Here is a 26,060-nt window from a genome sequence, read left to right as displayed (position 1 = left end):
GAGCTCTTTAATAAGCTGAACGTTTAGTAGAAAAAATAGATTGTAAATGCATGTTAGTGACCCTGGTCTAGTTGGGAACCATTGAACTACACTTCCTTTATTCCAACTTCAGTAAATGGTCTGCAATAATAAGAATCAAATAATAATGTTGTATATACATGATGTTTTAGATTTTAGATGATCGCCAGAGCTTTCACTTGATGTGTCCTTCCTCCACCACTGACCTGCTGCCTTTAGAGAAAGATCTTTCTCCTCTCTAAAATCGTCTCAGTGCTGTAAATCATACAGATACATGTTTGACCTGAAAATCAAACTGGAAAACTGGAAAGCAGGTGACGTGAGGCCGGCGATCCCCTTGTCGCTGTGTATGTGCAGCAGATGCACCACCGAGGAACCTGCGCACCAGATTATCACCTTGGGGGGGGTTTGGTGCTGAGCCCAGCTGTGCTGTCTATACAGCAGGCAGCAACACCGCATCTATTCTGTCTAAGCCTCTCAAAAGATCCTCTGGAGACCAGGGTGATGACCCTTGGAAAGGACTTAACAAACAGCTTTTAGCCTTGAGGACTCCCCCCCCCCCCCTTTTTTTTTCATCCATTTGTGTGAACACTTGGCTGAAATGATGACAAGGTGCAGGGGTACACAAGGTGAGCTATTGTTGTGGTGTGTAGGATGTGTTTTGTTGTGTCGTATGCATGCATCAGGCAGTCACTTAAAGAAGTGCTCGCCGTTCCCGTGAATTAACGAGCAGTTGGGAAGAACAGGCCAAGGCGGTGCCATCTGTAAATGTCACAGGCACTGCTTGCTCATTTTACACATCATTAAAGCCAATATTCCTAACCTGTATCAGAGCAATCAGGAGCAGGCCATTACTGCGACAGGGGCCCCGGGGGAACCACGACCAAACTCAGAAAGAAGAGAGCAGGGAGGGAGAGAGAGAGAGAGAGAGATAGAGCACACTCTTTATCAATCTGACACACACACACACACACACACTCCTGCACACTTTTCCATGCACACGCACACGCTCAAACAAACAAGGAGCACACCTTCCAACAATAAACAAACACATGAAATCAGTACCAGTACCGCTACCCTAATAGCTAGTGCATTTAACAACTGAGCAGAATGAAAACAGGGCCAATTATACATGTATCTGTGGGCAGTGTGTATAGAGCCCAAATGAGAATCTTGTTATTCCTTTCCCTCCATACTGTGGCGCTCAGAAAGCTAAGCCATTACAGGAGTGGAGGCTCCAGGGACAGCTTTCGGAAATGAGAGCGAGTCGGGGAGTGACAAAACAAAGTATTGAGATAAACACCCACCATTAGCACAGGCAGTTAAACCTCCATTTCCTAATCCTCAGCTGGACTCCAGAGGATATTAACCCTTAGTTTACTAAGGTACAGGACAATAGGATACTGGATTAAGTCGGCCTCACAGTGCAAAATGAACATTGTCGATGATAGACGGTGGCGTGGAGCAGAGAGGGAACATGATCTCTTGTTCAGGTTGATCTGTGCATCAGGATGTCGACTAATTGTTTCTGTGGTGTGTAAATCTGAGAGCAGAACCAACAAATAAAAACTTAAACAACAAGATATAAAAGAAAACAAATGTTGAAGTGAACAAAGTTCGATTCATACATCAAGGTCATTTCTGATCACTGCCGTCAATTTATTCCAGTTTTTCCACTGTCCAGTTAGTAGCAACTTTGTAATTGATCCCCATTGATCCACACAACTTTGGGCATGATGCCCCTTATCCTCACCCTCAATATCTATCTGTCAACATCCTTATTCTGTAACCCTGACAAAGACTGAGCTGAAACTATTCATGCCTGATGAACCTGATAAAGCACGCGAGCCGAGCAGTTTGCCTCGTTACTATTAAGCCCGACTGCTCTTATTTACAAAGTTTTCATTAGCAGAAAAACACAAGATTTAATTTAAGAAATCTTCCACTGTATACGTGTGTGTAAATATACACAGTACATGTTTATTTTCTGGTCACCTTCTACCAGTGATCCATATAATTTAAACTGATTTCATAAGGGCAGATTGCATCATCCCAGGTACGTATGTGACATAAAAACTAATGTTATCAACATCTTGATAAGACTCAGTTATAACGATCCACTTTCTCTAAACATGAGAATTATTTTTCTCTAATTTTGGACCCAATCCAGTGGAGGAGTGCTCAAATAATCAGTTCACATTGTACAATAAAACCAACAAGTACTTAAAAAAATCCATCATTGGATCCTTAATCAAATAAGGTTTATTAACCAACAAAGATTTTAATTGAAAAACTGGAGTTTGTTAAAGTTAACTGCCTTCAGATATGAATACGAGTGATTCTTCTTTTAGCCCCTTCTCTTCGAGCCCTTTTGCATTTGTGCTCAAAATGCGCGTGAATGCACGTTAACTTTGATGAGACTTGTTTTAATTTGATGTCTTTCTCTGAAATTGCATCAAATCAAATCCTGCTGTGGAGATGTAAATGAAGACCTTAAACACCTCCTTTACATTGAAAGCGTTCTCACAAACACTTGGCTCTTGTTTTCTCTCTGATTTCTGTGACCTTCACACAAGTAAATATCTTCATCCATAAAACTCAGAGAGAATCAGGAAGGAGCCTCGCACAACCGCCGTCTCCCTCCATCCCCGCACCTCCCTTTCTGCTCACAGTGGACAAGTTAAAACCCCAAAACAATGAGCATTTGATACACTTTCTTTAAAAGAGAAATACATTAATGATGCTCCCTGACAGTCTGCATTAATCAGAGGGGGCTCCCCCTGAACACAACTCTTTATCGGCCATCGATTTTCCAGTGGGTTTATGGCGAGCGACACACCGAGAGAGCTCGTCGCCGGGTGGCTGCTGGGAAACACATTACGAGGCTGTCAGTTGTCTCGCCATGCATCCTGCATCATTCTTTAAGCACATGAGAAGTTCATTACACCACACAGCTCTGACAGTGCATAGGATATTAGGGACTGTGGCCATTGTGCATACCAGTGGTGGAGGTGTAGCACTGTAGACATAACACAGGATTCATGGACAATCCAAATACAGACTTAAGTTGATTTGAAATAAATACGACTTTACATTAGTGTGAAATAAATGCAATTTAAAGCCAACGCATATAAGTATCATGATTAAGTGTGATTTTTGAGGGCATTTGCTGGACATTATAAGTGGTGCATCAAATGCATTGTTTGTTATTTAGCCTTCCATAATCATAATAATGTTAAATATGTCTAAGATTGTTTCAGCTGCCATGTACAAGAGTCTTGCTAAGTGCTGTGGTGCTACATTTACACGTGGTACATCCTCACACGTTCTATGTTGACCAAAATGATTTTTCACCTTAAGACGCTCATGCTGTTTTGATTTATGATGCTTCACAACTACTGAAATTCAATTTCAGCCTGCATTGCACGCTTCTGATTGCCCCGTAAATGAGACAAACTGATAGCAATTTATTCAAGGATCCCACCTCTCCTCTCCTTTCCTTCCCTCTTGCTCTCTCCCTCTCTCTCTCTCTCTCTCTCTCTCTCTCTCTCTCTCTCTCTCTCTCTCTCGTCTTTTTTCTTTCAACAGGAGACACAACTCGCAGCCCAGACTTGGGTGAATCCAATATTTTAAGTGATACGTCTGTATTCCAGAGCACTCAGCAGAACAGACAAGTTGATGCTAATAGAAAACCTCGCCGAGAACAATGAGAAAGATAGAAAACAATGTGCATGTTTGATGACGTGAGAGACATTCAGAATCTGCTTCCTGCAGTCTGATTACTCTTAGACTTCCTCCTCAGGAAGCCCAGGACTAATCTGGCTTCAATTATGCAAACGACTATACATATATACGACTGTAATCCTGCCAGGAGACACCCATTAAAGGAGTAAGTAATGTCAAATAAAACTGAAGCAGTGGACGTCTCCCAAAAAGATCAGACCTGAAGAGATGTGAAAGATAAAACTCAAACTAAAGCTGGTGATGCTCGGTGTGCCTGGTACCACTGATGCTGATGTGACCACATGCTACTAGCACGCTAAAAACACTAGCACTTATCTCCGAGATGCTGATGATGTTCACTCGAAACAACAATGTGGTCAACAGACCCATTCAGACTTTAAAGAGGAGCTGTCAGAGACCATGATAAAAAAGTGTAATGATTATAAATGCTGAGCCCCATTTAGGAGGCGTCAATGCCATTGTTGTTGTTATCCAGCGTATCAATCTTGTTGATTGATCATCGCACTCTGGTGACATCAGTTTTATGGCCTCTGAAATGCGTCTCAGTGTTTTCACAATGCCGTCCAATTAGGGTATTCCATTCATCATTGGGCTGGAGAATCATTATTAATTGGGTGGAGAGCTGCCTGCCACTCCCCTGCTGAGGAGGGCAACGGCTTCTGGAGATCGGGCCCCATTCATACGCCGGTAAAAGAAATGAGGGGGCTTTGAGGTTGGGGGGCCACATAGAGACACAAAACTGCATACCTTAATCCACTTCATGGACATATTCAATCAGAACATACAAGATTATTTGATCATCCCACAGTGAGTGGAGAAATCTGATCTGTATTAGAAGTTTTTGAACCCAAAGTGGATCATCAAAGTTTCATCATCTTCCACTTTCACCCTGTTACTCAGTGTGGTCAGTTCCCTTTCAATCCACTGACATACACACAGTAATTTACCATTTCCTTTCAGCTGTTGATTGGGAGCTTCACTGGGATGGTGTAATACTCTGGTTTGCCCACCAATATGAGTCACCTGTGCAACTCCCCAGACATGATCCCTCACTGGCTTCCCAGTGCTAAGAAGCATTAATTGTGTTGTTTGGTAACATAAATAAATCACTTCAGAAATGTTTTGATGTGTGATATTTTTCCCTATTTGCATCACTATAGGAAATGATCCTAGCTCTCTACATTGATATGCAAACATCTGGCCTGTTAGGCACCTGTGCAACCAATGGACATATATTTTTTTTGTTTCAGGAGTTTTGGTCATTTCAGAGCTAATGCGGCGATGCAGTTTTTTGTACCTTCATTGCCTGCAGATAAGCCGTCTGGCTTTGTGATGCCCGTGCTCTTTTTCCGTCTGTGTTTCTTGCGGTTGGCGTGAGGCGAAGGAGGTGGCTCAAGTTTAGGACTAGTCGCACTGCCCATGCTGGAATTTGCAGGATCAGTCATCCCATTGGCTGAAAAAAGAAGAAAAAGAGGAAAAACATTATTTCTTTGATCTTAAATAAATGTTTTGGGATTTTTTATGGTTATAAAATAATTTTAATCATTTATTTCGTTGTGACAGCTTCTGCTTGGCATAGGAGAAAGCCTCTTGTGAATTCCAGTAGTTATTTGAACACCTGCCCCCATTGGTGCGTCATTATTACCAGGTTACTAGACTTTGTTTGAAGCCACTAAAATTAGAACATTTAAACGTATTTAGACTAATAATAAACAAACTGCACTAAACTAAATCTAGGAGTAAAAATGAAGGAAAATGCTGAACTTAAAGTTAACTGGGTATTTTTTTTGTTATGTTTATAATACATAAGTAAAGACCTAGAAGGAGACAGATGGAAATGCCAAATATAAAATACTTGAATTTTTTCACTGTTTTCATAATAACTGAAGCTTAAGCATAGGATAGAATAAATTTGATACGTGTGAAATTATTCCTTTACAGATACACTAAGGCAGCTTCAGCGTAAATTCTTCAGTGAGTGAGGAATGGTATGCAGTGTTATGCATCATTGTGAAATGACACTGAGTAATGAATAATGAATGATATTGTTGAAAGCTTCATGCAAAGTAGGGGCAGACTTGTGACAGAAATGTGTCCACTGTAGGAGGAGTTGGAAATGGCTCTGAGTGCTCCAAAAGTAACAGCGTGACTCCGGCTTTAGAGGCAGTGAAGGACAGGTATGGGGCTATCAGTGAACAAATGGTTACCTACGTTAGCCTGCAGCAAAGCTCTCTATATGACTGTCTGAGAGTGACAGGGGGCTAAGAGCCGGTTTTGTTTCTTGTAAGTGATTTTATAAATGTGATATTAACCTGTGCTACCGTTGGGCAAAGGGATAGGAGGCATGGGACGATAGGAGGGAGTTGTCAGCTTGCCATCCTTCTGATTTCCTGACATTTGACATCACTTTCCCTTCTTTCCCCCTCCGGATGCCATTATGAATCTGGGAGTGGGGGCCAGGGGCCTGGGGGGAGCAGGGAGGGAGGGCCAGAAGATGGGCCCCATATTGCTCTCCTCTTACCACCCTGTGTGGTGCTGGCAGCCTCCTCCATTGTCTCCCATCAAAAGCTCATTGTAGTGTGGCAAACTCCATTCATTTCCCTGTGCACCGTCCCAGCCCCAGGGGTGGAGTGCAGGAGGACAAGGGGCTCAGGGATTATTGCTGTTGTCGTTGCCAGTTGCACATGCTATAATGTGCGGCACTGTGCCATTAGCCAGTGTACAACATTAGGCCTAATTCGGTCATTACCTTTAGGGAGATGGGGCTGTCTTGGAGGAGGGAGATGGGCTCAGCAGGGGACTGAAGATGGCAACATGGGGGAAGAGTGGAGCTCTGAGGGCCCGGGGACGCATTGTTTGAGTGTGGGCAAAACATAGGAGACAACACCTGAGATACACACTTCTGTGTCTGTACTCAACTTCAGAGACTCATCAGGATAAGACTTGATTGTACATAATGTCATTACAGGGGAAAATTACCAAATTCATTAAAACTCTATCTAATTTGTTAAATAAAAAAAATAAAAAAGTATTAATCCTTCAGTAAGAAAAAGCAGTGTGATGAAAAATAATAATATTGATTATGTGTCATCAGATTAATAAACATAACATTGGTGCTTGGGCTACATGCATTAAGCTTTCTGGTGTTTTGAATGGCAGCACACCGCCACACATGTAGCAGCTCCTAGTCGAGGCGTCTGTTTCAATTTCCCTGCTCTCTTACAACAGCCCCCCTGAGACGAGTCATTAGCTGGCTCAGACAGCTGGGGGCACAGGGGTCCTCAATGTGCTCCCCCCCTACCACCACCACCACCACCACCACCCACCCTCTGCTTCCTCCTCCCTCTCCATCCCAGCGTCTGTCCCGTCAGCACAGCTCCGTATGGCGAGTGGAAGACTTTGAGCTCCAACCTGCCTCCGACGTGACAGCCAGCATTTGTTTAATGTCGCTTGAGGTTAAAGGGGAGGGCTGCCCCACAGGGGCCCCAACCATGTCATAAACACCTCTAATTATCAATTTCTGCCCCTAATGTTGTGGAAAATTACCCTGGCCCTGCTCATCCTGCACCTGAAACATACACTGGGTGATATACCTCCCTTTGTTTGGACCAATCAGCCTTTAAGAAGAGAGTAACATAAGGTGGAGGAGCAGGGAAGGTACAAAACTACAGGACACACCAGTGAGCAACAGTATCAAAGCACCTGACACCTAATGGTTTTATGTAATGCAACGATGCTACATTATTTTACTTAAGTTGAAAATTATCGACTGATTCTGCAAGTCGAGAATTCACTGTGGCATTATTAGCTGGCTGTTAGTGTGTATGAGGGCCATCAGGACCAAGCTGGGTAATGAAGCACACTGGGGATCAGGAGTCTCTCTCCTACTTTCCAACCAAGATCACCTGGGCAGCAGAATAGGTATCAGCCTACCCTGTGATTACAGTGTATTGCACTCCCACCACGGAGATGACAGTTTAAACATGCTTCAGGATGAAGGCTATATGGGTGAGACAAAGAGGGGGCTGCTAACAGCTTCCTGCCTTTACCAATGCCACGCTGAAAATGAATGAGAATGAAAAAAGGGGTGAGAGAGAGAGGCAGAGGGGGGATGAAGAGGAAGGTGGGGGGAGTCATTTCATTGTTATTCAAGAGGCTTCGGGTGAGGAGCACTATGATTCCGCCAGGCCCCTTGACATGGCAGCCCTGCCTGTCCTCAATCAAAACCAACGGCTGCAATTAATGGCAAAAATTAGAAACAATCACCGCCTCCCCCTTATTATCCTCAATTAGAGCGTACTAATCAAGGCCTGATCGCGCTCTGCTGCTCTCTCCAAACTAAATGTCAAACTTCATTACGGCCTGGCGTCGAAATCAAACGCCCCACATGCTATCACCCTCACATCGGGAGGCCAAGGTATAAAACACAGTGCCACGGGAAAAGGCTATCTGTGCATTAACTACCTGTGTCCTCATATGCAAACTAAGAGGATAAAAAGCACTTAGATATAGATTAGCCCAGGGCGGAAAAGAAACGAAGGACAGAATGAAAAGAGCGAGTGGTGTAAACTTTTCCACATATGAAACTCTGATAATTAGCACAGATACATGAAGATGTAGTAATACTCTGTGTCCAAACTCAACTTAAAAAAAAAAAAAAAAAAAAAAAAAATCATACTCATCTAATTATTTTCATTAAGAATTCATCTCCTGAATTAATTTCCTGATTTTTTCTAGTCTGAATTTTTGAAATGTAGCAAATGTTCTTGTTTAGTGAGACCAACAGATGTAATAAAAACCCACAAGATATTTGGTTTGCTGACATACGTAAATATAAACATAAACAAATAAAATGAACAAATCATCACATCTGAGAAGCTGGAGAATGAAACACCAGTGCAGTGACTTGAGTGTCTGGGCGGATGCTGATTAATTCTTTCTTGATCAGCTTAATTAATTATCAATTATCAACTAATCATATCTGCTCTAGTCTCCACTTAGTCATTAACTGTATTTTACAAGAAGTAATGTGTAATTGCGTATTTTTTATGGTATAATTATACAAATAATAGTAGTAGTTAAAAAAAATAAAAATAATAATACAGCATTGGATTCATTGCAGTCACTTTGACCATGATTTCAGTTATCGCCATCAGCCGTCCTACTTTGCTCTGAAAACGGTTTGAACCTCTTGCTTTTAATTCAGGTTCAAAGACTGAGGTGTACCAAGGAGAGCAGAATCTAAACAAGCACCTGGTGCATTAAGAATGAGTGTCTTTATGAATGCAAGCAATAGAAAAATTGGGCCAGGATTTAATCAAAAATCTGCGCTCAATATTCAAGAGACGTTACTACCTCTGCTTCTGCCTTTGCTCAATAGGTTTACAAATGAGGACATTCTTTAAATAATATGGAAATGGTTACCTGGCTAAGATGCATTCATCCTCCAGTGAATCATCAATCTGCTGTTTTTGCATCTCAGAATCACATTTTGTGTTAACCTGCAACCTTCACCAAGGATAATGGAGTGATTGGGCTTGGTTCAAGTCAATTCAACTGGCAAAACATGAGCACCCTTCGCCGCGGAACACCCTCTATTGATTATTGAAGCCACATTAGGATGAAAGATAAGAGCGTCGCGTTTCAATCAAGTTTATATTTTCTGATCGTCCGGCTCGCGCTGCAGACATATCCTTACATCTTCCTGTTTTAATTCAGATTCTTCAGTTGTGCGGGGACATAAAAACAAGATGTTCGGAGAAAGTTTTTGAGCTGTAACGTTGTGTCCCAGCACATTACCAGCCTTAAACTGTCTGCACTGACTATCCACTGATTACAGACACACTCCTTTCCCAAGGACGAACAACATATCTATCATTTGTTTCTACTATTATTTTCAGCTCATTTGCCTCATTCAAGCTCATTTGTGGTTACCTTAAGAGTAGCATGAAAATAATTGAAGAAAGTAGAATAATGGAGCAAATTGTGGATTTGATTTAGTTGAATACTGGGTGTTGGTTAATGAGCTATGTTAATATTAAAGGCTTTTCAATTTAGCAAACATGAAAATGGGAAAATTCGAGCCACCTTATTTCCACGAGTGCACAACGTTTAGGAATTCCTATTTGTCCTGCTGCAGACCAGCCGCCGAACACACGTTCACAAACATCCAGTATGGAGCCTCTTTTTTCCTCCCACACACACATTATAATACAGACGCAAACACGCTCCGTGGAAAAAACTCACATACAAACAGCGACACAAAAATATTCAGCGAGAACACACACACACACACACACACACACTCTCACGCTCATTTATTTGAGGACCCCACGAATCTAAGTAATTCTGCTTTGGGCATGCTGCTGATGGGAGACAGGGGTAGGGGGTGATGGAAGTGCCTGCGTCCAGGCAGAATTGATCGTTTGGCAGCTCCAAATGAGAGACAGGCTTGTCTGCGGAACCACGAGGGCCATGCAGTTGGACTCCAGCAGCGCTCATAAAGTGCGCTCTTTAAACTGCCGGGGCCCCTGGGAGCCCATGGGGAGGGGGGGAGCCGCCGCCGTGCTAATGAGAACTACCAGAGTGCAAACATGCATGGAAATGACTGTTATTCTGTTGATGTGCATTTAAGTGCTTTTTTACTGCCAACCACAAAGAGAGGGAAATAACTGGTGATGAATGGTACCCCCGAAAAGCATTCATTTTCCTCTTCGGAAGAAAAGAGAGGAAAACAGAGGAGGAGGAGGAGGAGGAGAGGAGGAGGGGGGCAGAGAGTAAGATGGAAGGTAAAGACAGGATGGGTGTGTGTGTGTGTGTGTGTGTTCGAGGGGGGGGGCATGCATGGTGAATATATTATCTTACTTTACTCAAGTACAGTGACAAGGTGCGATGTGACACAAAGGCAGTGAGTGGAGATGCATCGATGGCAGAAAGTTAACCTTCACTGTTCCTCCTCTCTGAGCACGCTCTCTCCATCAGAGAGCGGCAGCCCTAAAAGGTCACAGCGATCACAGCCCTGATCACCTAATCATGAAAATGAGGCTCGTTTCACCTGTCTGAGAAACCCAAGGAAATGGCATCTCCATCACACCACTGCACCTCCACGTCGGATCCATCCAGTCTGTTTGAATTGCCTGAACTTGTAATGTGTGGGTATTTTGGCTGCACTATGCATGATGAGGGCTTTGGAAAAAGGGGGTGGGTGTGGGGGGTTTGTAAGGGACATGTGGAGGGTCTTACGGGCGCCGCTGCTTGTACTGGTGTTGATGGCTTCATTCCACTGGTCGGCGCTGGACACGGAGAAGGAGCGTTGGTGCATGCCGTCTTTGCTGCCGCCGAACACCAAGCCGCCCGTCTGCAGGGATGAGCTGCTGTTGGAGTGAGTGGCGCCTGCAAAACAAGTGACAGACACAAGAATAATGAATCCTGACTTCTCACGTTCTCACGTTCTCTGCAGCCATTTGAATTCTTAACTCCACCTGCTACGGTTTGTTTCCCTTTTGAGCGAGAAAAAAAAAAAAAAGTCTGTAAAAGAAGTGATAATGATGTAATTGAGTTCACAGTTTTTCCGTAGTTTCCACAACACTTCAATGCTGCTGCCGCCGCCTTATTTGTGCACATCTCTCTGTCAAACAACACCCCCCACCCCCCCTCTCCTCCCTTCCTTCACAGAGACACACACAGAACCCCTCTCCCTCCGCCTCTGCCTCTAATTAGCCCTTAATTAACAAGATACACTCTGAACGCTAATTATCTCGCCTCATCCCTCTGACTGCCACATCGATCTCCACTGGCGTCAGCAGGCGTTCTCCCCCTAACTTCCAATCAGGCATGCCACAGACGCCTGGCTCTCTTTACTAATTCATGGGCTAGGCTGCACCATGTGAGGTCCTTCCCTCCTGTTCATGAGCAGTCGCTACAACACATCCTAACTACTCTGAAAAACTCAGCCACACATTTCCACTGATGTGACGGGAAGCAGATTAACAGCTTAAGGCTTTAAGATGCAGCAAACAGTGTCATGTACAATAATTTGTTGCTAACTTGTGTGATTTTGTAAAAGAAAAAAAAAAACACACATACACACATATTTTGTATGTCAAAGGAAAAAATGGCTTGTTCATGAATGAAATTTGCAGACAGTTTCACGGTAAGTAACTTTAAAGTTTCTTTCAAAGTTTTCAAAGATAATAACGCCATAATCAGATTTTAATGACTTAAAGACCGCAAGGTTAAAATTTCACTGGTTTTGTTTTAGGGTGAAAAAAAGAATAAAGAGCCATCTGTAATTTTCTCAACCATGCCTTCCCCATCTTACAGGTATCACACATGAAGCCCTTTTGTTCAACAATTACAAGAGAATATCAGTTTCTGATTGAGGTGACAATAACAGAAAATATAGTGTGTGGGTCGTGTGTAAAGTAAACTAAGCGGCACGGGTGCTTGTTAGGATAATATGTCCTACTCATTATCTAGAGTAATAAGTGTATCAAATTCACATAATCATGTCTAATTAGTATCAGTAATTATCTTGTTGGGCCCAGGAATATTAATCTTCAGGTCCCAGAGGGGAAGGAGCAGAATCGCAGCAAGAATGGGCGAGAGAGCGAGGGAATCATGCTGAGGAGCACTGACTAAATTAGCATGCTGAAATCAGAGCGGAGGAGGAGGAGGAGAGGGAGGGGGGGGGGGAGCGGGGGCAGAGCCGAGGCTTTGAGGGGGATACTGAAAAGAAAAATGTGAAACTTTGTTTATGAAAAAAATAATAGATGAATGACACATAAAATCAGCTCATGACTTCCATAAAAAGGTCTCTGATTACTTGTATCATTACTGAATTAGGAGTATTTAATACTATGATTTATCAATCACTGCAGTAACGCGTCGCTTTGTTTCCCACCAAGCACCCGATATTATACAAATAAATGTTTAATCACCATCATCACTGTTTACATTGATTCCTCTAACAAAATTAATTTTCTACTATTAAAAGGGTCCACGATTTTTATCCCCAAAGTTTTGCTCTTTGACACTTTAAAGAAGAGAGAAAAAAAAAAAAAAAAAACTCAGGTAACTACGAGGCAACTTCGATTGATATTTAAAATTCAACAATCACGTCTAATTGTCAAATTGGATGCTAATGATTAATGAATTATACATGGCTGTATCCATTAGTCCCCAGAGACCACTCCTGCATAAAGGGGAGGATAATGTAATTACAGTGGAGAAATAATCAGCCTGTGGCATTAAAAGCGCACTGTACGCGCAGCTCCAGCCAGGCCTGACACCAGCACGTTTCCCAGCTCCGGCGCCGGCACGTAGTGGACTGACAGTGATGAACTACAAGTTAGGACCAGATTTAATGCAGGACGTCGCCACAGACGTCCACAAAAGTGATGTGAGGGTCACACACAAACATACCAAATATTATTTAATTTCAGTGTAGTACATGTTAATAATAACAAATAGAAGATTTAAAATGGTACTATGATGCAATAGGACATCTTAGGTATGAATACATTATACTATATTAACTTGAGAGTGTTTATTACTTCTTTAATAATTAGTAATGAACACTGTAGTGCAAAAGCTTTTTATTATGATCTTTTGTTCACAGTATCCTTCCTGACATTTGCTGAATACATCAAAGCTGAATTTGATGTGTAGCTTCTGTCGATCAACACATTAACTCCATCTTAACAATTTTTAAAAAATGAAATGGGGTTCCAGCTTCTTTACTGTGTGTAAGTAAGTAGTGTCCTACCAACCAAATGTATGGTACTACTTTACTTGAGTTTTTCTGTTACTTCATACTTCAAAACCATCATATTTTCACTAACGTTTTACACCACCTCGTGTATTTGACAGCTGTGGCTATGAGTTACGTTGAAATTTCAGATTTAATATATAATGCATGCAACTAACAGGGTGTTAAAATTAGCTCCACATCAACCTCAGCTGCAACTTTAAAATGCCTCTTACCCTTTTATGCATTAATGTAAGTAATATTAACATAATGATATGATGGGAAGCCATATGGTTACACAGTGAGGCTGTGTGATAATATTTCTAACCTCAAAGTGAATGGGGCTATTTACCTTTATTGTAAACTGTAGAATTACTTTCACTTCAGTAATAGATAAGTGCTGTAAGTACTGCATACTTCTAAAACGTCAATATTTCATAGTAAACTCCTGCACATTTTTTGTCAGAACTAATAAAAACTTGCAAAGTACAAAGCCCCATAATGAGTATTTCTGGCCGCCTGTATCATCATGTGTATAAAGAGATAACAAAAGCCATACAGTGTGTACTGCAGGCTATCCAGGGCTCGGGTGTTAAGTAGAGGCGATGGATTAGCGGGGGAGCAGCGCTGCCTTGCTTCTCATTTCTCTTTAGACCGGGCCGTCAGTGGGCTGATGAGCCGTGACGAGGCCTGACCCCTCCGTGGAGTTGTTGCCATTATGTACAAGTAGTGGGATAATGAAGCATTCATGCTAATGTGGGCCAGGCAGCACATCATCTGCGGCTGTGTGTAATCCACCACCATCATACCGACCAACGCCCAGATGCCCCCGCCTCCCGCCTCCCCCCTCCCCTCACCAGAACCCACCCAACCACCCCCTCTACCCCTGATACTGCCGCTGCTGCCAGTCTCCACACAAGTCACTTAAACATTCACACTTAGGTTTTTATACACTACAATTTCACAAAACATATGGACAACAACGACAACTTTAAATATCTACTTGACTTACGCATATATAGGCCTACAATACATATTTGTGTGGATATACAGCACACAAATAGGATTTGTGAAGTTTAGCTCTGGTCAGCTGCAAAACTTACATACAAGTGCATGGAAACTTGTAGGCCAAACTGTAATGAAGTCGAAACAGCCATCTAAGGGTGTTGGATTATAGTTGTAACATCCAACGTCAGCCAGAATAATTGGTAGAAGTACAAATTTTCACAAACATTTGTGTTCACATTTACATTACACTTATTAATTTGGCAGACTTTTGCCCAGACGGACGTACACATGAGGCACAATCCAAGACACAACAGTTTGCAGCCTCAATGTACTGTAAAAGAGACCAGATTTAAACACTGACTGCACCAGTGTTGGACAAAGACTCCCATGTTGGCAGTGGCAGTGGCCCTGCTCAGCCAGTATGTGTGAGTGTCTTCTGGTTATAGAGTGCTGAGGATCAGAGTTGGAGACAAACGGTGGTGTAGAGTGAGGAGGGACTGAGCTGAACGCTTTCCTGAAATCTCCAACCTTTCTCTCCTCTACCCTCTCGCAGGATTGATTAAAAGTGACTGGGCCCATTAATACTTTGATACAATGTATCTGTCGCCAGTGACACGGCAGGATGCGTGTTAACAGGGAGGATCATATTTAAAATGGTTCCGCTCCGCACACAGCAAAGGAATTAAACCTGGCCGCTTGGCAAACTCCTGGGCGCATGCGTTCTCTCATTTACTCTCTGTCTTCTCAACCTCTCCTCTTCATCTTCCCATCTCCCCCATCCACTCTGCCCCTCCTCCTCCTCTCTGTCGCTATCCCTCTTCTTCCAGTGATTATAAAGGTCTTTAGATCTAAGGAATGAATGAATTACCAAAGGCAAAGACAAGGCTTGTGATTTGGGCGCCGTGAATGAAAAATTACCCCTTTGTTCCCTTCATCAATTGCATGTCTAATGAAATCAAAATCCCGATCGCATAATCAGAAGAGGGTCCTCCACCCTGAGAGACACCTGATGTGATTTGTAACCTTTCTTCTCCTAAATGGAGATTAAGGCAAATCTCCCTCACATTGTTCCCTGATGCACCAATGGATGGCAACAGAAAATCTAGGAAATTCGCCATTGAGGCGTCTTTTCCGAAGAAATGATTGTCATTGTTGGGTTTGAGAAAAAAAAGGAAACTGAAGGAGAAAACAAACCAGTTGCTGCTGTTTCCCCCCCAAACCTTCTCTGGCCTGTTTTTTGTGGCTCCTTTGAACGTCGCCCCTCAACCCCACACTCAAGGTTAACAGTGTGTGGGATGAAACAACCTCAATCCGGTGTCCTCTGCTGTGTAAACTCCTACATCTTTCTGCTTGTGACTGATTAACCCGTTCAGCGGTGGCACCACTTTGGCCGAGTGGAACAGCGACCGGCCCAGACCGGACAGCGCTAATGGTCCCCGATGACCCGTCTCTGGCTCTGTACCTGCTCTCGGGCCAGTTTAGCTTGAACACGGGTGATGGAAACACTGTGCCCATTTCACAGCTGATGAAGGACCCCGCCTCCCTCTGGGGATCACTTTGCTAATTAGTATTAATTACTCTTAATCCTAAATCCAATCACTGACTTCCAGTTTTTACGCCTGCCAGACTCGCTGCAGCCTCCGGTGGCACGGTGCACTGGGAGGAGAGAACACTATTTTTAAACTTGAGGTAAACTTGAGGTGGTGAGACCCTGACACGATGCTCAGGTCCAAAATGTTATCTGATTCTGTGACCCCTCCACCGCAGGGGATGAAAAATAACTAGGCCAGTCTCATAATGATGCAATCATCCAATAAAAACAAACCTAAAAGTGATGAAATGTGGCATATTGTTTAAACACAATTCTTAAATTCCCTCTCTGGTAATTTGGGGAATTATTAGAATATCCTCATAGATGCTCATTAAGTCACCATTTGTACAGTTTACTATGAGGCAGCTAATTTCCACGAACGAAGCATATAGAAGGAAGATAATTAAGCTGTTGGGACCCATTTTTATGATTAATCATAAACTGCGATCAATTAGTATGGTAATAAAAGACTCATTGAGTAACCATTACATATTGTACCTGTGATTAGGAAATATATGATCTCTCTCTTTACCTAACAAGTCTTGTCTCTTCGCAATTATCAAAAGAAGTGAATGTGATACCAACTACAGAACTTGACCTAAAATAAACAAGATACAATTGTCATTTCCCCCCCAAAAACAAAACAAAACTTCAGGATATTTTCATTAACTCCATTTACACAAGTCTCTTCAGCATAGCTGTAATTAAGGAATATTTTTTATTCCATGTTCAATCTAGCTGTAATTTTCTTGATTGATTGATCCTTTTATTAGGAGAAATGTGACCATTTCCTAAATCTTTAAGAAATGTTTTCAAAATCATTATTTTGATGATCAAGAGTTTAAGCCTCAAAATACACAAAAGTATGAAACACTGAAAAGTGTGCAACCATCACACTTTAAAGGTTGTATGTATTACTGTGGCCTTTAGCCTTGCGATGAGGCAGGTACTCTGGACTCTTACCTGTGTTTCCTATGCCCAGCTGTAAGGTGCTGCGGTCCTTGGTGAGCCCATTTGTTTTGGGACTAGCGGTGGGGGCGACGGTGGCCACCGCTCTGGGTGGTCGCTTCCCAGGAACCTTGACTGTGGTCCTCAGCAAGTCAATCTCTTTCCCATGCACGTTCTGCATGTAGTCCTGCATAAAGTCAAAAAACAAGAAGAGCATGACATCAGTAAGCGGTCGTCACTCTGCACGAGTCCAAATATTTCTAAATATTTCCCTCAATACGGGGAAGTGATTATACACAGTGGACCAACAAGGATCCAGGAATTATGGAAGAAAAACAAATTAAAAGACTATTCAATTTCCATCCCCATTAGTCACAACCCATCTTTAGACCTTCCACTAAGGGTTTGTGATAGTGGAAAAATGATTGTGAAGCCATTATACATCACCTGTGCCCACGCTGTCTCTCCAAACAGCGAGATGTTAGGCTTAATGAATGCAAACAGTCTCACTCTCTTTCAATTTGGCTATTTGATTTGGTTTAACGCGACTACCGCCCAAATGTGGGAAGCCAAGGTGAAAATCATTGGGCTCAGCAGAAAAAGACCCAGATAGCGGCGAGCTCGGCCTTTGCCGTCCCCCCAACGGCTCCTCTGTTTTATTACCGTGTCATAAAGCACTCATTTCTTTCCCAAGCCTCCTCGCTAATTACCCAGTGAGCGCTCTCATTTCATTTTATTGCTGGAATTAACAGCCTGATCGAAGCGTGCAAAGCTATTAAGATGTGTGATTAAGCCACATTCAATTAGTTTCTACAAACAATTTAATTGATGTAGCAGATAGAATTAACAGAAGGTGATTGTGTGGATGGCTTGGCTGACTGCGAAATTAAAGGTTCCCCTCTTCCACTCTCAGTCTGTCTCCCTCCCTCTTTTCTTCTTCCCTCTCTCCTTTCCTCAATCTCTCTCTTCCCCTTTTCTCTTTCTTACTCTGGCTCTGCTCCACTGCTCAAAATGAGCTTGAGCTGTTACCGCACTAATGTAACTGTCTCCCTTATTTCACCTCCCTCCGTAAGTCAACAGACTCATAGATTCATAGATTGCCCCGATGACCTGTAATAGCTGTAATGATCAAGAGATAGCCTGTTCAGTCAATTACATACATCACTGTAGCCCAGCGCTGCTCTACTAATAACTGCTTGTAAATTAAACCACTAACACACTGTCAGTGCAACAAGGCCACACACAAGGTTCACGTCTAACTGTTGGGCTCCTGTTCAAAGTTCAAGTCGTCTCATTAGATGCAAGATGCTGCTAATAACTTCCACCTGACCTGGCCGCATGATTTAAACCTGCCAAACACCGGCGAGTGATGGGAGGAATCAAAGGGATTTCTGAGTGTGACACGGGGGCTCCTGAGCTGTCTGCTGCCAACCAGCCGAGTGTTTAAGAGGTATTAGCGGCCCAGCGGGATTCTGACAAAGATGGATGTGGGAGGCTGGTCAGGCTCTGCTGCCATGCAGTGGGAACCATTATAAATACAAGCCAGCGTGGAGTCCGGGCACAGCGGGCACGCAGCAGCACAGCCATGTCTCCATTAGCCAGCGCTGGGGATGAACACCGCAGGGGGGGTCAGATATGACCACTAGGACACCCCGTTCCTTAATACTAAGCTTAAAGTCACAGGGTTGGCTAAAACAGCCGTTAGATATGTAGATAATTCTCTATAGAAACTGTGAGGAGTTGTGATAGAGATCCACTTCACCACAGCAGTGATGTTAACTGGGTTTTGCATCAGGAGAATCATGCACGCCCTCCCCTACATTAAAAAGCTGCAGCAGCACCCTTGAGTACAAACACTAGTGTAAAACACACATAAAGCCGATTGGAAAAGAAATGGGGAAGGGGAGGAGGGGGAAAGTGGGATTTTTGAAACTCACATGTAAACTGGGGTGGTAAGTGAGGACGCCATTATCACACAGTGTGACATATTTCTTTTTCCACTCCTTGTTGAGGGATTTGCCACTTCGCTTCAGGAGGATTCCCTGTAAGAGACAAGGCATCACGGTGAGCATCCTCTCAGAGCAGCGTGGTGGCTGATGGGAGCCATTTTGGATGTTAAATACAATAAAGCAGCATTATTATTGATATTTCACATTCATTATGGTGGTCATATTGAACACTTTCAAGTCATAAAGCAAACAAAAATCAATGCAAGTGACAATTGTGCAACAGCATGGAGGGGAGAATGGAGAAAATAAACACAACAGTCATTGTAATTAAACCCCCCTTAAACTGTCTGTCGGTATTATCATTGTTATAATTTGTTTGGGTGACGCATTTGATGATTCATTAGTTTTTCTTACTATGAACAACTGAACCCCCAAAACTGGCCAAGTTCCTCTGGCTCAGAGTCCATTCAGAAAGGGAGACAATCCAATTTCCCAGACCTCCTCCCTGCATTCATACACATAACATGCTGAACTCTGGAAGACCTCTCAATCCACGGATTAGGGAGTGTGATCTCCCCTCTTCAAAGACCACTCAGGTCTTATTCTATTCTACTTTATCTTCTGGGGCCTTTTAGGGCCTCACATGGTTTTCCTTATCTGCGGAGTAAATCCACCGGTAAACAATGCAGTTCCTCTGCTGGAGGTGACCAAATGCTGCTGAGTGGAAGGGCCAGGAGGCTCTCTGGGGTTAAATAGTGAGGAGGGGCCCGCTTAATTAGGGGATTAAGACAGGAGGAGGAGGAGGGAGGGGGGGGGCAATGTTTGTGCTTTTACAGCCAGGGCCTGTGTGCGTGTGTATGTGTGTGTGTGAGTTAAAGGGGTGGGGTTGGAGGGGTTGTGTTTTACTAGCCAGCCCCATCCTGCAGGCTTTAATCCTGATTAACACATCAGGAAGAGCTGACCCTTGGTGACCTGGGCACCAGGCTGTTTGCCGACAATCATCCTAATCCGAACCCCGATTCATCCGAGGAGGGGTAGGTGAGGGGAGCTGGGGGGATGTTGTGTAAGTGCTGACTGTTGGCTGCATGCTGTGAGTCAAGAGTTTGGATTTCTTCAAATCTTATCAATATACCTTTCTGTCTGTTAGTGTGTCTCTGTGGCAGAACTTCAAATATGTCTGAAACGTAATCCTACGCCTCTCCTCTAAAGTGATTCAGTTACAAAGTAAACAACGTTATTGTTTTATTCTAACATAAGAAAAGGTCATCTTTACGCCCTATACATGACCACACAGAAAACAGACCTGCATTGATGTGTTCAATAAAATAAGTTTAATAGATTTTTCCTTTTAGTTTTATTTTGAAGTACAAAAAATGTACAATCAGTTGGGGGGAAAATAAATAAATAATAAAAATATTCAAATATCTTATGTATTCAAGGCAATGTACTCCGATTAATTGCTGTTTAATAAAAGAAAAAAGGCCTTGCTCAAAAATAACACTTGGGCATTTGAATTTAATATACACATTACTATTAATATCAGCGAGCATTAGTGGACCATTTTGAAATCAGTGATACTTCTGAAACATTGTGTTCTTCAATCAATAAGTTGCTTACTGCCCTGACTCCTCTCAATTTAGTCAATAAAAGAACTGTAAACACTTTTTAAATGGCTCTCTAATCATACAGAGTAAATGATCCTGGCACAGGGCCTCTGGCGACTTTATAATGCATGTTTTACAAGCATATACAGTATGTTTCTCATCTCGTGGTCCCACTGAAGCATACATAAATCTATACACGCAATCAGTGTGGAGTTTCATATATTTATCAGAGCTGTGAAGCAGATCAATAAAAAAACGAAGACAATTATGTGAAAATCTTTACTTGTGCAGACTAATTTTTCTGCTTTATCTGAACAGTAACTCATTACGGCTGTTATGTATCTTTCATAAACCATGTCACTTTATGTAATTGGATTTGAAATTATTTGTCATAATTGTTTTGCACACTGAATTGGCCACGGTGGTCTTAATGTGATAGTTTGACATCCAAAGGTAAGTGTGGTTCTGTGCTTCCCCCTCAATGACACACACACACACACACACACACAGACACACACACAAAAAAGATGAGTGTGTTCATCCTGTGCGACATAAGGAAACAGGCCGATAGTCAGACGCGCTCTCTGTGTCCACACAATTGTCATATCTACACAGAGGAGATAGTGTCTTTCCCTTCTTTTGTCAGACGACCAGGAGAAAAGCTGCATCCTGCCACTGTGGCTGACTGATAGGCTGGCCCTTTGTAACCGTCCAGGGAGAGGGTGTGTGTGTGTGTGTGTGTGTGTGTGTGTGTGTGCTGGGGGTGAGGGGGGGTCAGTGATGGAGCAGGAATGCACTCACTGCTGAGCCCCTCAGCAGTGAGTGCATTATTATCCTCACTCACTATTTTTATAGATGGGGGGGCAGGAGGGAGAGAGGAGGAGGGGGGGTGGTATTCGGTGTGTAATTTGGCCTGATGGGGTGAGGAGGGGGGAAGGTAAAGAGGGTGGGGGTGGGGTGGGGGCAGTGGTAATTAAGCTCACATTGACACTTTGATCTCCTTGATTGTGCATTTGACTGGCCTGGAGACCAGTGCCCCCCCTGCCCCCTCTTCCTCTGTCCCTCCCGACACATCTGTAACCAGATACCCCCACACCCACCCCCTGCTCTGAGAAAAAAACTTCTTTGGAGATAAAGAGGGAGCGGGCTTATCTTGTCAAAAGTTGCATTGATACCCCAGACTCCTATAACGTAGTGGATAAGAAGAGTGGGCGAGCTTAAAGTGAAGGCTGCTCAGAGGGGGGATCTGTTTAATCTGTGACAGTCAACCTGCAGCTCACCTGCAGATTAGCCAGGTTCTGCAGGGAATTACACTAATCTACATAAAAAAACAAGAGCTGCACTGAGATCAAACAGAACCGCCATGTTTCTGAAATGGCCTGCAAGGTTTAAAAATCTGCTGTTTTTTTTAGGACATTTACAGCCATTTTTCAAGACGTTGTGCACAAATCAAACCACCACTTTTAACTTCTGTCGTCTTATTCACTGGTAACTTTGATATGAAAAAGATACATATCTACAAGTATAAAAAATAATTCTGAATCATAAAAACTTGCAACCATTTCATGAACATCTATTTTTACTCACAGACAAATGGACTGATAGATACTGTATCGGTCTAACAGTGGTTTCCCTAAAGCGTTATTATCTGATTGAGTGAGGGGGCTTGGAGGTTTCACCCTGCCATTAGTTCAACTGGACCAAAGCCTTTGCAATTTCCTTTTTTTTCCCTTCTTCTTCTTTTTTTTTGGGCTCAATGTTAAAAAAAAGACCTTATCTTCTATCATTTGCAGGTAAAGAGGATAATATAAGGATGCTGACCCATTTTCAAAAGCCCTCATATAATCATGAGTGATTACTAATCAATGTGTCAATTACTTCTCCTTCAGTTATAACTCGGACCTTTGGAAAGGATCCTCACTCAGATGTGTAATTCAGTGTTCACTACCACTCCTCTGCTCTTTTAAAGCAATGTGTGAATGTATATAAAAAAATAAAGAAGGAAATCATAATGAAATGAAAAATTTCTCATAGATGGAAAAAAATGAACTATTTCAAAACACAAATTACTATGTATTATCATTTAATTTAGTGCAAAGTGACACAATATGAAACCACCTTTAAAAAAATTAAATAAATTGTCAGGCTAATGATCTAATGAAATTCTGCGCTAATTAATGTCTGTCTAAGTTGATTATATGGACGCGCATGAATTAACTTTTATGAGGAAATTCTACCCACACACACACACACTTATCAGCAATAAGAACATTTCCACTTGGACCAAATGCTTTTGTATTAAGGTAAAATCCATGATCCAGTTTATTATCAGAATTGATCACAGAATTGGAATGATCTTCCACATTAATGAGTTTGAATTCACAGATTAACACAAGCCAATAACATTTATTGTCATGCTGTTGGAAGTGTATTGAGATTGGTACTAAATACATTTATTAAAAATTATGATTAAAATATTGCTATATTATCTGTTACGGTCATTTGAGAGACATAGAAAATGATTATTGTCATTGGCCATGAAGGTAACTCTTCAATTACATAATTTATGAAATCAGAAATTAAACATATGTGCCTTTAAAATAACGCCGTTGTATATTTTAAGTTTTATAGGTATGTGATTTACACAAACAGGGACATTTCATCGCAAATAAGTGATCTGATGTTACGTCTGAACCCCCAGGCTTCTTCTCTCCTCAGCTACTCTGGATGTATAATGCTGTATTATGTCGACATCTAGTGGTCACAGCAACAAATGGCATTACCCAAATCACACTGGTTAGCTCTATGGCCTCATCACTGTGATTAAATCTTCAAAGCACAGAATATCAGTGTTAAACAGAAAAGGGACATCCACTGGCACAAAAGGGATCATACTTACCTACAGAGTTATGGGAAATGTAGGGGGAAAGGGATGAGTAAAACTGCTTACCTGCTTGATAGGTATGGCCCTTCCACTGCCTATGCTGTCTGTTTTACTGTCAACGCTCTTTGCTTGTTCACTGGCTTTCCGTGACTGCAAGGAAACAAGAGAGTCAGTCAGCAACTGAAGCCACAGACTGACAACGAGGCACAGTGGGTTGTGGAGGGGGTGTGAGTTGAGGTTTTGGGTGTACTTGTATGTTGGGGTGAGCGTGTGTGTTTGAATGTGTGTGTACGAAAGAGAGAGGAAGAGGGAAAGAGAGAGAGAGAGAGAGACTGGAGGTCAGAGGGGGTTGAGAGATTTTTTGTTTTGAGCATTTGCAGTATTTGTGGAGAAACTCGACGTTTGCAAAATAAAAGTCTCAAAAAGAAGCTTGAAATTAACAGACAAGCAGACCAGCAGAACAAACAGCAGTAACATCGACGTGCAAGTTCAAAATAAAAAAAATAAAAAAGAGACCAAACCAAGACCACACTAGACACATCTCAACACAGAGGAGACCAAGGACGACCACACATTGAGTCATGACTCAGCCCTGAAACCCTTTGTGAGGGGGGAGAGGGGATCCTTCCCTTGCCCTTAGTGGACCTGCAGACCAACTGCTGCTATACCCAGTGTAGCTTCAGCTGCACCTTTAGCATAGCTGCACTGATAAGGGCTTTTGTGGTGCGGTACATGAGTTAAAAAGTAATAACAGGTTAAAGGGAGAGAAGGGAAAATGGTTATTTTAAGAAGACTTCAGTACAAGTAGGTTCCTCTGAGCTTTGCCCTGTGAAACCTGGTGGGACATAACATTCTTTTGCAAGCATCAAAACAATTTAAATGTCAGAAACATGAAGAAATACATGAAAAAATGTCAAAGTCTGGTTCGTGCCTGTGGAAGCAGAAATGGTTAGAGCACAGTACAGTAAATATAACCTCACAAGGAAATAAATCATGTAAAAAAAAAAAAAGTACCTTCCCACCCCAACACAAATAAAGAGATGAGGTACAGGCAGGGACAGACATGAGTGTGTATGGTCTCACTCAGAACATGAGAAATGTCCAGTCACCAATGGAGAAGAGGTAGAGTCTGAGTTCAAGTAAACCAACTCTGGTGTTTATATTTTTTCCAACATTTTATTTTTTTATGATGACTTGTTTAGCTTCTATACAGACACCATACAAAGCAAGTCACAAATTCACTTCAAAATATTCAACAGATTGAGCCAAACATTGCAGTTCCCACAAAATATAGGATGGACAATAAAGGCATTATTTCATATATTCCTTATATGTATGTACTTTGTATAGAGTACCATTGTAAATAAAATACAATACAAGATATACAGCAGTCTATATTTTTCGTCAATCCGTTCATGATAGAAAAGCGATTATGCAAGAGTTCATAATCTCTGTACCAAACCTAAATTGAGGGAAATTAAAATAAATAAATAAATAAATAAATAAAATAAAAATTGGATGTGCAAAAGTAAATAACTTAAAATAAATAAATAAAGGGAAAATAAATGTTAAGTTTAACTACATTCATACAAGTCGGTGCAACCCAGTTTCATTTGTTGGCAACTTTCAGTATAATATCTCTTTAATACCTCAACACCCTGGCACACTACCCTGATTTTTTATGAAGGCCTTCATAAAATTATCCCCAAATTACTCTAATCTAAAATACCTCTATGATAACACATTTATACCACATTTTTCAATTCAATACTTCAATACTCCCTGGAAAATAAGAAGGAATCAAATAAAAAACAGACCAAATGAATGTCGGAAAATCTAAAAGGAAGAACAAAAAAAACAACTTGGCACCTCTAGTCCTTGAGTCCTCATTTATGGCAAAAGGCAGTGTGATGTCATGTAAGGAAAAGGTTGTGTCCTTTGGGTGGCTGGATAACAGTTCCAAGAGTGACTTGACTGTACAGCGTGTTTTTGTATGGCATGTCTGAATGAGAGTTGGCGGGGTGGTTGGGTGGGCAGGTGGGGGGCTGGGGTGGACGGGGCATTTCCAGAAGAGTCCCTACAGTCTGTCTCACTTCGTGATTTTTTGACAGTCTACTTTGAGTGTGCTCAGACACTCAATGGACTCGACTTAAGCCTGCGTTAGACGCAAAGTCCTATGGTTCCCGTATAGTGCGAGTTCTATGCATTACCCTCAATGCCATAAAACACAGAGGGTAAAGCAGTGACAAGCTTTAAGTCCTCAATCAATAATCTCCTCTCTATCAGGATAGGCAAAGCAGGGGGACTCTTTTTTCTAACCATCATGCTCTTCTAATTCGGAAGGAGTTGGAAAGCCCTTTTTGTTGAAGAAAGGTTGGAAACAGAAGCACATATCTGCAAATATTGAAAAACAGTGTCAAATGGTTATCAAGTTTGTTTTTTTTTCGTTTTTTTTTTTCTGTTGTCGTTTTGTGTCATACGTGGAGATCCAGTAACAAGTCAAGGGACTAAAAACATGAAATGGGAAACACCGAATGGCAGACATTAATAAATGGGACTAAATGAA

At 42.1% G+C, this 26,060-nt stretch overlaps 1 protein-coding gene across 2 annotated transcripts in view; it reads right to left on the bottom strand.

Moving 5' to 3' along the window:
• The window catches only part of agap3 (ArfGAP with GTPase domain, ankyrin repeat and PH domain 3), a 111,787-nt gene that overhangs the window by 19,321 nt on the left and 66,406 nt on the right, over positions 1 to 26,060 (bottom strand). The window contains exons 9-13 of one of the 2 annotated variants that reach the window (XM_083992269.1): positions 23,561 to 23,644; positions 18,995 to 19,099; positions 17,073 to 17,244; positions 11,005 to 11,154; positions 5,060 to 5,215 (exon numbers count right to left, since the gene is read on the bottom strand). In XM_083992269.1, coding sequence (XP_083848395.1) covers positions 5,060 to 5,215; positions 11,005 to 11,154; positions 17,073 to 17,244; positions 18,995 to 19,099; positions 23,561 to 23,644 — 667 coding nt within the window. Of the gene's footprint in view, positions 1 to 5,059; positions 5,216 to 11,004; positions 11,155 to 17,072; positions 17,245 to 18,994; positions 19,100 to 23,560; positions 23,645 to 25,693; positions 25,889 to 26,060 lie in introns of those variants that run through there. The other variant, XM_083992270.1, reaches the window with a different exon arrangement.

The sequence above is a fragment of the Trachurus trachurus genome, assembly GCF_905171665.1.
Source record: "Trachurus trachurus genome assembly, chromosome: 17".
NCBI lineage: Eukaryota > Metazoa > Chordata > Actinopteri > Carangiformes > Carangidae > Trachurus > Trachurus trachurus.
Note: the sequence above shows the minus strand (reverse complement) of the source record. Positions and strands in the feature narration are given on the sequence as shown.